Raw genomic sequence first — 14,103 nt, 5'->3', positions numbered from 1 at the left:
AGGTAATTCTGTGCTTCTCCACCTCCTTCTGATCACAAAGAACCACCCCCCCCCACACACACACACACCCACCACTCTCCCTGCTGCCGGCGAGTGGAAGCCAAGTGTAAGAATTAGAGGCTCCGGTCTGTTCTGGGCCCCGTCTCCCAAGTGGTGCATCAGGGGGAGTCTACTGCCGCCTGGGGTCACGGACAATGAAAATCTCCTTTGAAGGAGAAGTTGCTAAACTGAGTAACCAGAGGCTTTCCAGGGTTGGCTGGGAAGTGAATGACAGTCACTGCAGCCGCTCACTGCCACCCCCAGACCCTGATGGGCTTGGGGGAGGGAGCATTGCTGTCACTCATTTGCCACAGGGATGGGGTGGCTGGCCCACAGCCACTTCCTGAGCTAGCTCTCTCCGGGGAGCAGACCTCCTGAGTGCAGGCGGAGGTGGGGGGAGGAACAGACCTCCTGGGCACAGGGAGAGGTGGGGGGAGCCAACCTCCTGGGCGCAGGGGGAGGCGGGGGTAGCAGACCTCCCGGGTGCAGGGGGAGGTAGGGGGAGCAGACCTCCCGGGTGCAGGGGGAGGTAGGGGGAGCAGACCTCCCAGGTGCAGGGGGAGACAGGGGGAGCAGACCTCCTGAGTGCAGGGGGAGGTAGGGGGAGCAGACCTCCCGGGTGCAGGGGGAGGTAGGGGGAGCAGACCTCCCGGGTGCAGGGGGAGACAGGGGGAGCAGACCTCCTGAGTGCAGTGGGAGGCGGGGGGAGCAGACCTCCCGGGTGCAGGGGTGGGGGGAGCAGACCTCCTGGGCACAAGGGGAGGTGGGGGGAGCCAACCTCCTGGGCACAGGGGGAGGTGGGGGGGAGCAGACCTCCTGAGTGCAGGGGGAGGTGGGGGAGGCAGGGGGAGGTGGGGGTCGCCATGGCACTGGAATGCCAAGTGGGCTGAGCAGGTGCGGACGTGCCCAGGAAGGTGGGCATGTGCGCTCTCATTAAAGGAGGGCAGTGGGTGTGAGCCACTTCCTGAGGTACTTTGGCCAGAAGAGAAAGGATTCGGCCTCATCTCTCTTTTCGTGTTTCTTTGATCGTAGTTTGTGATACAACCGTGGAAGAAATGCAAATTCAGAGGTATCCGCGACACCTTACAGAAGAAGCCGTCTCTGAGGCTAAGTAGGAACGTGTGTTTGAAATTGAGAGATCTTATGACCGCTTTGCGGTCAACAGCGATGGAGAATTCCCGGTGACTGTGACGATACCGTCGCTGAAGGTTTATCGGATTTTATGAGGCTTGTGTTAGTGCCTTTTGGGTTTATGTGACCTAGGTGTGCTGAGGCGTGAGTGCTCCCCTGGTCACTGGCTCGCTTCTAACGTCCATTAGCTTTTAAAGAGGCCCAGACGGGGCCACATCCCTTCCTTTGTGCAGGTGTCCTAGGACAACAGACAGACGCCTTCCTGTCTCAGGTTTGTTGAGTTCCCCGCACACGGAGAACGGCTGACGCAGACTCCCTTGCCCTCATCATGCCGGCAAGACCACGTGTTAGGGGGGCCGTGGAAGCGGTATCGGACCACAGCGTGCCGATACAGCTCACACTAGACGGTCCTAACACCGACGTCTGAAGGCCGCGCACAAAGTGTATTCACGTGCATTACCCGAGAAATTCATGTCGTTTCTACGATTTCAGTTCACGTTTCCCTGAAAACCATGGATCAGAGTGTGCTTCGTTGAACTCTCGTGTGACCCGACCAGTGTCTCCCAGAACGGGTCGGCTGACCCAGTGGATGCCAGTGTGTCCAAGGCACTAGTTTAGAAGAACGTAGCTTTTAGTTCTATTTGTGATGATTTAAACGTGAGCTTTAAATATGAAAGTTTCGGGCCTGAACTAACTCCGTGGGTGAGAATGTTTCAACATTTTCTCACTGTTTGAAAAATGGGGTGGGGCAGAGGAAAGAAAAGTAGGACAAAAAGCGGAGGAAGAACCTGAACCACTATTTGGGATTTGGGTGGACGGTTTTATTTCAAAACGTGCTTTTCTTCACAAGTCCGCTTTGAACTTGCTGAGAAGACCCAGGGGCACAGGAGGGTTGCTGCACCTGCCCCAGGGAGGGAGCAGTGTCCCCGTGCTGTCCGGCGTGCACCCCTGTCCGAGCCCCAGGGGCACCGGCCACCGTGGGCCGGTGTCGGGGTATCCTTGGAGGGGCAGAGCTGTGACCTCTGGGTGTCAGGTGGGCCTTCGGTTCTGGCGATGGTCCGTCACGTGGAAGACGGACTGAGTCCTGGCTGTGCCTCGCGACTCTCTCTGGGGCAGAAGGACAGGATGGTGGCAAGTGTAGAAGCGTAGAAGCCATGCTCAGGCAGGTCCAGGCAGCGTGCCCATCAGCCGTGTCCACCCTTACGAGGAGCCCGTGGACCTCAGGATTCCCATCGGGGGAGGCTTCTCGGGGGTGCCGGTCTGGTGATTAGCGCCCATGTTTTCCTATGTCCACACTCAGGAAACGGACGCCTGTCTTTTGCTGGGTCCTCGGTGTCAGAGTGCTGACCGGGGCTGTGAATGCTGACGTCAGCCTCCACAAAAGAGACAAACGTCCGAGGAAAATGCCGTCCCCCTCACGCCCGGCCTGTGGCTCTTCTGCTCTGGCTCTGACCGGAAGTGTAGTTATTACCTGATGGCACTCAGAGTCTGTCCAGATGAGGGGTGTCAGAGCAAGCAAGCCACCCCCTCCGGCACCAGCTGGCCTGCCAGGGTGCCTGGGCCATGCCGGGACGCCAGCCTGCCCCTGGAAGAATCTGCGTGGCTCAGCCGTCGGGAGCCCACACATCCACAGAACTGGTCGAAGCGTGCCTCTCGACTTACAGTGTCCTTCCCTTAATCCGTGCGGTGCCCGTGCAGAGCCCGTGTGTTCGGTTCCATATGTTCCACCAGGAGGACATTAACTGGATTGCCAGCTCTCTGTGTTTGAAAGAGATGTAGAACCTGGGGAACTAATTTATTGGATTTTAAAAGGGTTTTTCGAAATTCTGCTTGTAACCAATGACTTGGCAGATATGTTTCCTTCTTTTCAGTAAAGTAAGAACCCTGATGGGTTGTATAATGCGGCGGGAACCACATTGGTCACACGGCCGTCCCTTGTGCATTAGAGTCCATCTGTGTCCCAGCCGCGTGAGGCTGCGGCCTTGTGGGCATCCAGCCTTTCATGGACTTCCCACCCCCGGTGGCTGCAGAGAGGAGGTAAGGTGTGCAAATGCTGGGGACTTAAATTATTAAATTTGCGTTGAGGCTGTTTTAAGAATTTCTGGTGTCCTTTGCGCTGCCCTCACCCTGGGTGCCGGCATCCAGAGTGTGAATCATTCATTTTGGAATCCCTTATCTGAAGCACAGAGGCATGTATTTTGTTTGATCAGCATGAAACCTGCCAAATTAGAACCATCATTCCTGCCATTATGGTCCTCGTTAACTGCCTCCAAGAAGTTTAGATTTTTTATTTGGGTTTATTTACAGAAACAGCCCTTTTCTCGTATTTTCCTCTCCGTGATTATGAGGGGATATCGCACACTTATATTAGGTATACGCTACTTTGTTCTCCACTTGTTAATGTAATTTTATGTCCTCTCAAATTCACTGGCGGAGTGTGATAAAGCAGAGAAATGGATGATTTTTATGAACAGAGAAATAAACCCTTCGTTTGGAGCAGCAAGTATGGCAGAAATTCTAGGTTATTTTCTTATGTTTATAGCGTTAGTTTCATGGTGATGATCCACGATAAAATAGAATCTCTCTTCTCACTGCACTTTGCATACTCCGGTTATCCCAAGGTGTCTGTTACTGGGCACAAACAGCAATGATTTTAGGGGTTGCTACCTATAAACCAACAGCGGATTTTTCTGACGCTCGCCCAGGATGGGTGGTGACGGGAGAGGTAGGAGCGGGCCCCGCGGCAGCGTGACCGTGGGTGCTGCGGAGCACCTGTTTACCGCAGGTTCGAGGAAACGCCTGGAAAGGCCCACTCTTGGGAAGGGTCCAGTCACCGAGCCTTCCCGCTCGGTGGCACGCGGCCCCGCAGAGGAGTGGAGAGACGCGGTCGTCACTGGAGCCGTAGGATGAGGGGCTTCCAGTGGGGAGCGCGGGGTGTGGGGCCCAGGCGCCCGGCGCGGTGGAGGGGGCGGAGTAGCCCCGTGCGGCTGGCGGCAGCTCTGGGCGCGTGGTCGCCCGCTTCGCGGCCAAGAAGGTGAACCTGGGCTTTCTGTTTTTACTTGGAGATCCGCCAGTGCTATTTCTTGTTTGACGGGAGCGTGTATTTCCTCCCTTTCTGTGTGTGTGGGGGGGAGGGGTGTGTGTGTTTGTTTTTTCTTACAGTTTTTAACAGTGAGCCACGCCCCTGCCCTGTGCTGCTGGGACGGGAAGGTGCACGTCCTGAACCGAGCCCACGGCTTGTTTTCTCAGGCAGTCCCCCCTCGCTCCGGGGTGGGAAGTGAGGGTGTGGCGATCTGTCATCCCACCTCGGTCCCCGTCCTTGTCCTCTCAGGGCACGAGCACACTCACCCTTCCTGCCTCCCCTGACCTCCTGGGGACTCCCCAGGCCTGGGGCCGCCCCCGACGGTGAAGTGTGGGGCTTTCCTTCCCATGCACGCCACACCGTTGGTGGCTTTCTCCTTAATCTAGGCCTTTTCCAGGAGAGCTAGCCAACTGTTGGTGACAGAGCCCATGGAAGTTTCTAAAGAACCTGTTTTCTCCTTCCTGGTTTTGCTTCAGGAATCTCTGGGTCTCCAATCTCTATGGCGAGATTAACTCTTGCATCGCGTAAAAGGCAGATGTGTTCCCTTTCTTTCTGATGCCGTGTAATTCAGAGATTACAAATTTAAATCCTCTCAGGAATGAATGGCACATATTCAGAGGCATACCTTAGTTCTGTCCTGTAGCTTATTCAGTCAACTCTCCCAGGGAGGCGTTTCCTCTGTGAGGAGCAAAAGTCTTAGTGTGGGTGTGTCTTCCTCGGAAGGCTGAGACTCTTCTCCCACGTGTATTCTGTGTTAATGCTCCAAGTCAAGGCCTTAGCTCCAGCTTAGCTGGTGTGTGTGCACACGTATGTGAGGTGTGTGGGGTGTGCGTGTGTGGGGGGGTGTGCGTGTGTGTAGGGAATGTGGGGTGTGTGTGCATGTGACAGTAACTCAGGGAACTCCAGAATGTTCTCAGATGCCAGGGGGAAAATCGCCTGATGCCTGGCTGACTTCTGCACCGACGGTCACCAGAGGAAGCACAGGTGCCACGGAAAGTGATGTTGGGGACTCGGGACCAAAGCCACTGGGCACGAAGTGGGCGGGACAGCGACACGTGATGGGGCTCTGGCGCCTTTCAGAATAGGTCAGGATTTGAGTTTCTGGCCTCCCTGAGGATTTTTTTTCCTAAATCCTGGTGGCATTCTCTTGGTGTGTGTAAGGGGGGTAATTTCACTATCACAGGCCAAGTTGGAAGGTGGGGTTAGGGTTTTTCGACAGGAGGCTGTTGGCGTCTGGGGTGGGCCGGTCTTGGCTGTTGAAGGCTGTTTGCGGGCCACGGCCGCATCCCCCCAGCCTCTGTGAGCACCGGGCCCTCCACGCTGGCGCTCCCTGTGCAGCCAACGCCCGACTGCATCCGACAGTGTCGAGCTCAGGGAGCGCCGACTTTGTGTGGGCCGTGCTCAATACCGACTCGCCTGTCTTCCCGAACCTGGGACGTTGGCGCACCGCTGTTAGCCCCCGGACAGATGAGGATCTCAAGCCCAGAGCGACTAGAAGTCGCAGGCATGCATACAACGGAACTTGGGTGGCCTTTGGGAAGAATTCCGTTTCCTTCACATGGAAACTTACCCAAGACACGTTTAAAGTAAAGCCGCACGCGACAGAGTGATGTCACCAGCGTGTCTGCGGATGTGACTGGGGTCGTATTACCCGCGTCAGCACGTGTATTGGCAGAGACCTGGACGCTTGTCCTCTGTCGTGGGGGTTCTCTCCACTGGGGGGCAACACAAGAGGCTTGCACTTCCGTCAAGTTTAAACACTCTTAACGAGCACATATGACTTGAAACTAGGATATAAAATATGGCAGCTTCAAACGGGATCTCGGGGAGGCCGGGGCTATGGCTTCGTGTGTTTTATTCAGGGGAGAGCTCCTTCTTCGCCCACATAGGGCCACTTATTATTGAACTTGTTAGTCACCAGTGTACATGCTGCTGCAGCTCAGGTAACAGGGAGCGTGAGGCAGGTGCCGGCAGGACGCGTGCAGTAGCCAGAAGGGAGGCAGGCAGCTGCCGGCAGACTCCCGGACTCCGCTGGCATCGAAGCAGACCCCAGTATAAAAGGCCAGTGACTTGGGGCCCTTTCATACGGGCCCCAGCGCTGTCCCACAGAGGGAGAGGGATGCAGCCCAGTGCCAGCCAGGGCGCGGGGACGGGTCGTCTCGGCCAGGCTGCGTGTTCGCCGCACGGGCAGAAAAGGTCCACGGGATATGCCGCGCACGCTTCAAAGGAAATCTACCCCAAATGCTTGCGGTGACTAGAAAAGACCAAGGTTAGCGGTCCGAAGCAGCAGTCTCCAAAGTTCGGTGTCAGAAGGAGATAGTTGTACGTCACGACCCTCCCGTCTCCCCCAGCACACACATCTGCGCTGTGACGAGAGTTTCACAAAATGCCACCTATCGTGAAAGCAGGCGAGTGCGAGCAGGGGGGCTGGCTGTGGCACGAGGAGGCCCGTGCCTGGCCACCTGAAGGACTGCGTGTGGGGACGAGGATTCTGGAGCAGACGTCGTGGGCGGAACGGCCTTGGTGGAGGCTGCAGGTGCATCTCGTGTTGTGTCGTCCTGTCTCGTCACGTGCACGGCGGACTGTGCTACTGGGCCATGTGAGACCGCCAGCGGGGCCTGGAGCCTTCACCACTGTGGCGCGGCTCTTCTCAGGGGGAGTCCCCCGGTGGTTGGAAGTGGGCTGGTTGGACAGACGGCTCAAACCCCGAGCCTGACAACCTTCTGCGTCCCACGGCATGTGACGGGTGCCCCAGATGTCATTGGTTCTGCTTTGCTCGTGCCGCCCTCCTGCTCTCGGTGGCGCCCCAGCTGAAAGTGGTGTTCCTGTAAGAACAAGACCTCGACAGGTGTCTGTATTTTGGCGATGGGAGAGCACACACAGGCCCAGAGAGGGACTAAACTTGGGCTGTTGGTGGGCCACGTTCTCAGCTGACGGGGCAGTTAGTAGGAAAGTAGGAGCCAGGCAGACGGCGTTTCCAGGCAAGAGCTGGACGATCGTGAAGCCGAGGGCGAACTCGGTCAGATTTGTGCCAAGCGAGAAGTCAGACATTAAAAATAAGATTCAAAAGCTTCATCGCTTTTTTTATGTAGAATTTGAGAATGATACACGTAAGCAAATGACTCCCAAGGTTTTGCTCGCAGGAGAATTGTAACTCTGGAGATGGAGAAGGGCGGGGGTGCCGTGGATATCGTGCGCTTGGCGTCTAGGGTGGCGTGGACCTGCAGGTAGAGGTGCCCGTGGGGGGAGGCGTGGGGCTGCGGGGGGGCAGCCGGGCGGCTCAGTCTTGGCTTGCTGGGCAGGAACCCCCCCTGCAGTTCAGCGCCCGGAGAGGGGGGGAGGGGCGGCCGGGGCGGACAGGGAAGTGCGGGCACCGATCTCACCCCGCACTTGGCCCGCGGGGTGTGCAGCGGCCCGCGGGAGAGTTGGGGAGCCAGCAAGACTGCCTCTTGATGAGGTGCCTTCGAGACTAAGTAGCCAACCCTCTTGCATGGGTTCCAAGATGGACCGATGCTCACTGCGTGTGCTTGATAAATAGGCTCTCCGCCCAGCTTTATCTTTCACGCATTAAAGTGCGCTGGACACATGCCGAGAGGGGGCGTAATTAATTCTTCATTCACGATTTCCCTCAACACCTCTTTGTTAAGTGCCTCTCCTGTGCGGGTCAGACTCTGTGCTAGGCGCTTGGCATTCAGCAGTGGGCGAGTCTGGGCTTGTGCTGAATTTGTAGTCTGGCCGGGAAGCCAGCCACGAATGACCAGGGGCCGCCGCTGACCCAGGACAAGGGTAGTCCGCGTGGCCTCCGGGGGTCAGGCCTGGTGGACTTGGTGTTTCAGTCAAGCCCCTTCTGCCTTCCAGAAGCCCGTCTCTGTTGGTCCTGATCTGCAAACAGCTTTTTTTATTGAACTGACCTGTTCTTTCCAGGTTCAGACCTGGTCCTTGAGGAGGGATGGCCGTCCGCACGCAGCCTCGGGTCTCTGGAGTCGATAGGATCCCTGTGTTCCTGTGTTCAGATTCTGGTGAATCTTCTCTCCGGTTCCTTCCTCACTTTGCCTTGACATTTACCTCTGCTGAGACGTGGGGGCATCGCAGAGCCATGACTTTTTAGGGACTCGCCTGTTACTCCTCGGAAGACGTATGACCACCTGTACGCGCTTTTCTACAGGCTTAGCGGGCCTCTCCCGGGCACTCGGTCTCCTGGACGTCCGCCAAGAATAAGTCTTACCCGGTCTCTCCAAAGGCTGATTGTGGTAGCGCTCGGGGCTTAGTTGCCACACAGTCTTCTCTGCAGTTTGGACTCCATCCTCCAGCAAGTGGGTATGAATGCACCTTGCTGAACAGGAAGAACTAGGAAATGAGTCTTCACCCCTTTTCTCCCCTCCCTCTCCTCTCCTCTCTTCCCTCCCTCCTCCCCTTCCTCTTCCCTCCTCCCTCCCCTCCTCCCCTCCCCTCCTCCCTCCTCCCCTCCCCTTCTCCCTTCCCCTCCCCTCCCCCTCCCCTCCCCCTCCCCTCCCCTCCCCTTCCCCCCTCCTCCCCCTCCCCTCCCCCTCCTCCTCCCTCGTCCCCTTCCCCCTCCTCCCCTCCTCCCTTCCCTCTCCCCTCTCCCCTCCTCCCCCTTCTCTCCTCCTCCCCCTCCCCCTCCTCCCCTCCCCTCCCCCTCTCCTCCCCTCCCCTCCCCCTCCTTCCCCTACTCTCCCCCTCCTCTCCTCCTCCCCCTCCCCCTCCTCCCCTCCCTCTCCCCTCCCCCCTCCTCCCCTCCCTCTACCCTCCTCCGTCCTCACTTCTTCCCTTCACCCTTCTCCTTCTTCCCTCCCTCCTCTCGTTCCTCCCTTCTCCCTCCTCTCTCCTTACTTCCTCCCTCCTCCCTCGCATGTCTCTCTAGTCCCTCTCCATCCTTTCCTCCTCCCTCTTCCCCTCACTCTCCTCTGTCCCCCCCTCCTCCTTTCTCCTTCTTCCTCCTCCTTCTTCTCTCCTCCCCCTCCCCCCTCCTCCTCTCCTGCCCTCCTCCCTCCTCCCCCTCCCTCCTTCCTCCTCCCTTCCCCCTCCTCCCCCTCCCTCCCTCCTTCTCTCCTCCCCTCTCCCTCCCTCCTTCCTCCTCCCTTCCCCCTCCTCCCCCTCTCTCCCTCCTCCCTTCTCCCTCCTCCTCCCTCCTCCCTCCTCCCTCCTCTCCTCCTTCCTCCTCCCTTCGCCCTCCTCCCTCCTCCCTCCCCTCTGGGTATCAGTTTTTATAGCATGGGTATCAGTTTTTATAGCATGCCCTGTGACCCACATTCCTCCTTCAAACACCCTGCTGCTGTCCGGCCCACGTGTTTGCTCTGTGGTCTTGGACATTGGAAGCAGATGTGTTAGGACTGTGGGCAGACGGATGGGGAAGGGGAGGCTCTGAGTAAGGGCTCGAGAGACACTGCAATTTAAAACATAAAACAAGCACATGAGCTTTAGTGGAGGGATTTTGATTGTGCAGATGCCTTTAAAGCTTTTTCTTGTTTTACGGTTGTTGGCTGTTTTCCCGGCCCTCACGCACTAGCGGTTAGCTAAATGTACTTTGAAATGGTCTCGTTTTTTTATGCGGCTTCTCTGCTCTTACCTGGATTCTTCACTCTTCCTTGAACTTGTGAGCAAGTATTGATCACGTGCTGTGTGCCTCAGACGCCGCTGGTCACGACGGGACACGGGAACGGGCTTTGACAGCCTGGGGCTACTCCCCAGCAGACTTTAACCTGGCCGGGGAAGCCACGGTCAGAAAAGTCGTGGTCCGTCTTTGGCATCGAATTGGCTGACTCTTACCCTATGATTTGTTACTTTCCCGGGAATCTCTGGCTTTCTGGTGTTTCTGTTAAAAATTCCACAAATCCCTGTCACTCAACTTCCTGACTGTAGCGTTGCTGACCCTGGATGGTCAGTTCCTGTCCTGTGGTCATCCCCACGGGTCATCCCCATGGCTATGCGGCCCTGCCCTGCCCTTGTGTGTGTGTGTGTGTGTGTGTGTGTGTGTGTGTGCGTGCGTGTGTGTGTGTTGGGGTGGGGGGTGGATGTAGTCTGTGAGTGAGGTCCGGTGAGGAGCTCCTCGTAAGTCCTCCTAGGTGTACCGCTCCTAGAATATCGTGTTGAGGGTGGCATCTTTTTGTCCCCACAAACCCGTATGTTGAAACCCTCATCTCCGGTGTGTTGTATCAGAAGGGGGCGGCCCCCGGGAGGTAGATGCGGTCTGAGGGCGGAGCCCTCTGGGTGGGATAGGGGCCCCTCTCCCTCTCTGCCGCACCCGGGACACTCGAGAAAGCAGCGGTCCTCGGCAGAAGCACCCTCGCCGGCTCCCCGATCTTGCACGAGTGTGGGAAGGAAATGTGTGCCGCTCAGGCGGCCGGGCCGGCGGGGATCTGTTGCTGCAGCCCGGGCTAAGGGGACTGTCGGGCACAGGTAAGTGCGGTGTTCTCTCCCGGGACAGGCCGGCGCCGCCCCCTTCAGCCTTCTATCCCGGTTTGTGTTTTCCCTGGCGCTCCGTGTCAGGCGTGTGAGCTCTGCAGGGGCTCACCTGTGCAGATGCACTGCCAGGACGGACTTCGGCCACCTTGCTTCGGGCAGCGTCTGAATGCAGAGTTCGGGTTGGCCGTCATCGCAACAAAATCGGAGCGGATTTCAGAACCTCGCTTCCTGGCGTCTCTTCCAGCTGCTGTGTTTTAATTTTATGGGCTGGATTTTGTGCATTTTTCGCCCGTAGTGTTAGAAGGATGCGCTAGGCCGTGTCTGATGCAGGAATGATGTACGCGGTCATAGTGCTGTGAACTTCACGTGCGTTTCTTCAACTGTAAAGGAGAAAGACGTTGTGGTTTTGAATTGTGTTAATGTTGTGATTAAAAGTAATCATAGCTGTGCTGACGGCCTTGAAAAGCTGGTGTGAGGGACTTGCACCCGGGGCTGCCCCCGCCCCCCGTCAGTCAGTATCGTGCTCTGTCTCCTGGCGTCCGCGGTCACCCCCGCCTGGCGTCCGTGGTCATTCCCACGTGGCGTCCACGGTCACCCCCACGTGGCAGCGACGTTCTCCTCTGTATAAGCACTTGAGGGATTCATCAGGGAGACAGGAACCCTGAACACGTTTCATCTCCACGGCTTTACCACGGAGGTGATGGGTTTGTGATCTTTCATCAGTGACTCACATGTGTGTGTTATCAGCTGGGGTGGCTTTGGCTGCAGGTGACAGGACACTGGCTCAGACTGGCCGGCACGTGATGACATTATGTGACGTCATAGGCAGGACCCCCCACCCCCCACCCCCCCCCCGGTCACTGTGTCAGCCGCGTCCTTGGGCTACCAAAGACGTGGGCATCCTGCCCCAGACGGCAGTGTCTATCCTGGGCCTCCTCGAGCCCCGGCCCCCAGCAGGCCGCTTCCTGTCCACCTGGCACAGCTGGTCACCTGTCCGTCCCTCCATCAACAGGAAGACACATGGGCTCCGGCAGCCACAACGAAGCAGCCCAGGCTGGGGGCCGAAACCACAAACCTTATTTGTCACGGCTCTGGGGGCTGGAGTCCAAGGTCGGGGCATCAGTGCGGGTCCCGGCGAGAGCCCTCTTCTAGCTGTGTGCTCAGGTGGCGGGAGAGAGAGAGACCACAGGGAGAGGCAGCGGTGGGGGGGGTCACGCGTGTGCCGGTGCCATCGCGGCCCGCACTCACCTCCTCGTACCCGGAGGCCCCGGAGGCCCCGGAGGCCCGGAGGCCCGGCCCCCTAACCGCGGCCGAGTGGGGAGGACGGACGTTCAGCGGGAGAGGGCGCCCGCGCGTGGTGGCTTGCAGTGGGTATGGGGCAGCCACAGACACAGGTGCGGGGCCTCTGGCGTCAAATTAATGGGGCTTCCTCTTCCTGCAGTGTGGTGTGGGAGCCCACGGGGGACGGGAGGAGAGTCATCTCGCTGGCCGACAGCCACATCCTGCTGTGGGACCTGCAGGAGAGCTCCAGCCAGGCCGTGGTGAGTGACAGGGCTACGGTTTCCCGTGTTGTGTCGTTTTATATGTTTATTATATTTTATTTTTTAAATTTTTTTTAGTGTTTATTTCTGAGAGAGCGAGGTGGAGGTGGGGGCTGGGGGGGGAGGGCAGAGAGAGTGGGGGACAGAGGATCTGAAGCAGGCTCTGTGCTGACGGCAGAGAGCCCCATGTGGGGCTAGTTTAAAAAGTTTTTTTTAATGTTTATTTATTTTTGAGAGAGAGACAGAGCATGAGCCGGGGAGGGGCAGAGGGAGAGGGAGACAGAATCCGAGGCAGGCTCCCGGCTCCGAGCTGTCAGCACAGAGCCCGACGTGGGGCTCGAACCCACAAACTGCAAGATTGTGACCTGAGCTGAAGTTGGTTGCTCAACCTACTGGGCCACCCAGGCACCCCTTAAAAGGTTTTGGTTTTTTTTTTTTTAATTTTTTAAATGTTTATTTATTTTTGAGAGAGAGACAGAGCATGAGCCGGGGAGGGGCAGAGGGAGAGGGAGACAGAATCTGAGGCAGGCTCCCGGCTCCGAGCTGTCAGCACAGAGCCCGACGTGGGGCTCCAACTCACGGACCGTGAGATCGTGACCTGAGCCGAAGTTGGACGCTTAACCGGCTGAGCCACCCAGGGGCCTCTACGTGTTGTGTGTTTTTAACGGGACCTATTGGCTGAATTGAGAATACACGTCTTGGTTCGTGTGTGCTTAGAATCCTGATATTGGTTAGGAAACGCTTAGTGCACGGACAGAGCCAGCAGTCAGAGAACTGTGTGATTGGCTGTCTCCGGTGAACGCTGTCTGGGACCGGGCACACGTAAGACTCAGAGCCACAGGCTGACACATCTCTGCCCTTTGGCCCATTTGCCATCCTGACGCATTTTCTCATTTCCCGTGTGTTGTCTTTTCCACGGACGGACACTGGAAGTCTGGTTGGAATCCTCTTTTAGGTAGGAGCGGTCATAAAACGCTGATTTCCTGGTGCTCGTGACCTGTCAAGTGTCTGCGTGAGTTGTAAAGAGGGACGGTGACCTGTGACCCGTCTGCCCTGTGGCCTGTGACCCCCGGTGGCCTTGCAGCTGGTCTTCTGCTCACACACGTGCTCGCGCCTTCTCACGGGTTGTAGTCCTCGGACCGTGCACGTGTGGGACAGAATGCAAATACCGGCCAGAGTCCTCCAGCCGAACGGGACACTCGAGGGGGACCTCGTGCCCGGGGCCGTTCCCTGTGGACCTGCAGGTGTGCGGGGAGCTGGCCCCTCACCCCCTCCTGTGGCCTTGCTGTGGCGTCTGGGTCACGGGCGCAAGCTGCCTCCCGACCCTCCCACGCACCTCTCGTGGGCGTTGCTGCAGAGCGGACGGGGGGCAGGAAGGGGCCAGTCCGTTCCCGCTGGACTGCGGGGGCCGGAGAGGCCGGGGCGGTGACGGGCCCTGCACGCGTGTGTGCGTGCACTCGGTGCCGCCCTGCCCCCTCGGCAGCCCGTCCTGAAGCCAGACGGGGACGCCTGTCCGGACCCTCGGCCGTCTCGGAATGACGCCATGTAGGGGGATTGATCTGTGACTTATTTTCTGCGGAGACCAATTTAGGCTCTTCTGCTTCGTTTTTATCCGCCGTCAGCAGTTCTGTCGACAGCACTTTGCGGCCCTCTGCCGGGTGTTTAATACGGAAACCTTCCTATGGATCCTGGCCACCTTCACACGCCGCTCCTCGGGGTGTTTATTGCTGGAGGGTATCGTCTGCTGCGGTGAATCGAATCCTGTGCTCGCTGCATCATTACCTTTTGCAATTAAATCGGAGGTTCTTTGCCATTTGTAATCATTAGCAGAGCCGGGGGGGGGGGTCTGCGGGGGGAGCTTCCGTGGGGTCCCGGCTCTGCCGAGGG

At 57.9% G+C, this 14,103-nt stretch overlaps 1 protein-coding gene across 5 annotated transcripts in view; it reads left to right on the top strand.

Annotated features, from left to right (window-relative positions):
- Nucleotides 1–14,103, top strand: part of EIPR1 (EARP complex and GARP complex interacting protein 1) — a 117,560-nt gene that overhangs the window by 87,971 nt on the left and 15,486 nt on the right. For 4 of the 5 annotated variants that reach the window (XM_060647799.3, XM_060647795.3, XM_060647809.3 and 1 more), the window contains one exon: nt 12,117–12,216. In XM_060647799.3, coding sequence (XP_060503782.1) covers nt 12,117–12,216 — 100 coding nt within the window. Of the gene's footprint in view, nt 1–1,921; nt 3,208–12,116; nt 12,217–14,103 lie in introns of those variants that run through there. The other variant, XM_060647818.3, reaches the window with a different exon arrangement.

The sequence above is a fragment of the Panthera onca genome, chromosome A3, assembly GCF_046562875.1.
Source record: "Panthera onca isolate mPanOnc1 chromosome A3, mPanOnc1 haplotype 2, whole genome shotgun sequence".
Classification (NCBI taxonomy): Eukaryota; Metazoa; Chordata; class Mammalia; order Carnivora; family Felidae; genus Panthera; species Panthera onca.
The sequence above is the reverse complement of the archived record's forward strand: the minus strand, read 5'-3'. Positions and strand labels throughout refer to the sequence as shown.